The 2731-nt window shown below is 38.8% G+C and overlaps 1 protein-coding gene across 1 annotated transcript in view; it reads right to left on the bottom strand.

Annotated features, from left to right (window-relative positions):
* Nucleotides 1-442, bottom strand: part of ARL9 (ARF like GTPase 9) — an 18281-nt gene extending 17839 nt beyond the window's left edge. The window contains exon 1 of the mRNA XM_007471278.1: nucleotides 203-442. Coding sequence (XP_007471340.1) covers nucleotides 203-442 — 240 coding nt within the window. The remainder of the gene's footprint in view (nucleotides 1-202) is intronic.
* Nucleotides 443-2731: the final 2289 nt, after the last annotated feature.

Below are 2731 nucleotides of genomic sequence, written 5' to 3'. Positions count from 1 at the left end.
TCTTTCCCTCTTCTTTCCTCTTCCTTTTCCCCTCCCTCCCCCTCTCCTTTTCTTTTTCCTTAATCTTCTTCTCCACCTCCTTTTTATCTTTCTCCTCCTTTCCTTTTCCCCATATTTTCTTTCTCCGGCCCCTTTCCCTTCTCTCTTCACTTTCCCCCTCTCCATCCCCACCACCCTTGTTTCCGTCCCTCCTCCCACGCGCCCACGCGCTGGAGCTGCGGCTAGGGGTCCCGGCAGGAGTGGCCCCTGCGGGGGGCACAGGGAGTAGACGCAGGTCCACGCGGCGTACAGCACCCCCGCGGTCACCGCGCGGCCGCCAACACCCCGGCCCCGAGGGGCGACGGCTGCAGTCCGGCACCTCGCGCTCGCTCGTCCGCCGGGGGCTGCGTGCAGCAGATTCGCCGAGTGCTTGAGGCGCACCAGAGGATGCCCGCCTTCCCATCGTCAGTAGTCAGAAGCCTGGAGAGTGAAGTTAGGGATCTCTTCGCACTCCGTCCTGTTTAAGTCCACCAGCAGCGTCTGGAGACGCTAACCAGGATGCTTAAGGAAAAACAGGAATGTGAATGGTTCCCTTATTTTAAGTGTTACATTTCGCTTAAAATTTTTCTTCTCTGGAGATCAGTCTGCCAGGATCACAGATACTGGTAATACTGGGTATTAAAACCACAACTAAACAAAATAGCCTAGTCGCTCCCACTGATCTAATATGTAACAAATTAGGTACCCACGGGGCTTTTCAAAGGTGGTGTAACGTTGCTTACACTGCTTGAAAAGTATATGGATGGTTCTTTTTTATTATTTTGTTAAATTGGACCCTTTAGTACAGTTTACAATCTAACAAAATTATCTTAATGCAATAAACTGACTTACCTTCATCAGATCTACATTTCAAACAGGCTTAAAGGAAACAACAAATGAACTGCAGGTTTCAGAAAGCTTCAGTGATGCAACAGTTTTTAAGTAGTTCTTAAGGTTAGCAGTTTCCAAGCAGTCTTGAAAATGCTATGCTTAAAAACTGAAAAAATGTTTACTCCTCAATTTGTTTATATACAGATATCAACATGATGAATTTTCAGTCAAGTTAAAACTGGGTTCTCTCAATCCCATTACTTTAGTTTTCCCATTTTGGGGGGAGAGGCAGGGGATAATTTTAGATACTCAGCTTAAAAAATTCTTAGATATACTAACAGAAGTCCTCTGTAAAATGCCAACACCCCAGAACACCTTAATCCATACTCACTGCTAGATTATTTTATATTAAAATGTGCTACAGTGAATGGATGTATTCATATTGGCTTTTATAAATGCACACACACACACACACACACACACACATATACACAAAGTATATAGGTCACTGGTTAAAGACCTGTCCAAAAGAATAATTACTAGAAAGTTAATGTAGGTGTTTACACTTCATTTGACAATTACAATTTATTTGAACTGAGGTTTCAGTTGCTTAGTAATGACTGATAATAACAACTGGCAATTACAATGACTTAAATAGAGAACTATAAATTTCTCTGTGTGCCTTGGGTCAAAATTTTCATTGGCGGATAATTTTCACCAAAATTCTGTAGCTTAGTTAACCTAAAAAATGATTATCCTTCACCACAGAAATTTAATGGAATCCTAAAATCATAAATTTACTAACAATTATTTTTGTAATGGGGTTTATATTCAGAAGGAATAAATATCTGTCACTTACCAAAAGACTGTTCTGAGAGCTCAAAAAGTATAATGCCATAATAAATCATTCATATATGAAGGTCTCTTGTTTAGTAGCTACCACAGTTTATGTTAAACAGAAAGGCAGCACCACATTTCTTACTCTTGTAAAGGAGGAAAGCCTTTTAAAAAAACTCTTTGAAGAAGTTTCAGTAGATATGTTCAGAGTCAAACACAGCAGCACTTTATTAACAAGGACAGAACAATATGATCACAAGGAAATACTCATAAGTCTAAACGGAATGCTATCTTGGGCAGCATAAAAGGAATACTAACAAGTGTAGGCATCCCAGTGTGTCTGTCTCACACCTGTTCAATGGGAAGGTGACTCGTAAGCAAGGCAAGAACAGAGCGACACTGATACCACACACTGACTACAATACTTCATTGCTTTGAGAAGGGTAGTGAATGGTCATACCCCCAACTAGAAAGAGGAGTCATTTGAGACCTATCAATTGGGCCAACAGTTCTGTTAAGCTTTAATACTGCCTACTCCTGAACTCTGGTATTGACTTCCTCTCTATGTAGGAAGTCAATGTTCATGCTCTTGATAGGGGCTGTTTAAATCTTTCTGATTTCTGACAAATCCATCTGACCTCAGAACACTGGGTCTAAGAGTCAACTTCTTGCAACATCGATGTCTTTCCCTTGAGATCTTTAATAGGGCTAAATCAGCATAATGTTATCATAATTTGAAAATGACATGGGGGCACAAAAAAGTCCTAATTTATATACATGTGCATAGATGTATACACATACTTTTCATTACTATATATATATATATATATATATATATATATATATATATATATATATATATATATAAGAAAAACTGTTATTTTCTGAGCATATATTTTTCTTCTATATATATATATATATATATATATATATATATATATATATACATATATTTATATATATAGCATCCCATATTCCAGTATCACATAGCAGAGAGAATTTACAGTCAGAATAATCAAGACATTTAATTTAGTTTTCCTGTGGC

This window comes from Lipotes vexillifer, unplaced genomic scaffold, assembly GCF_000442215.2.
Source record: "Lipotes vexillifer unplaced genomic scaffold, Lipotes_vexillifer_v1.1 scaffold1191, whole genome shotgun sequence".
NCBI classification, from domain to species: Eukaryota; Metazoa; Chordata; class Mammalia; order Artiodactyla; family Lipotidae; genus Lipotes; species Lipotes vexillifer.
The sequence above is the reverse complement of the archived record's forward strand: the minus strand, read 5'-3'. Positions and strand labels throughout refer to the sequence as shown.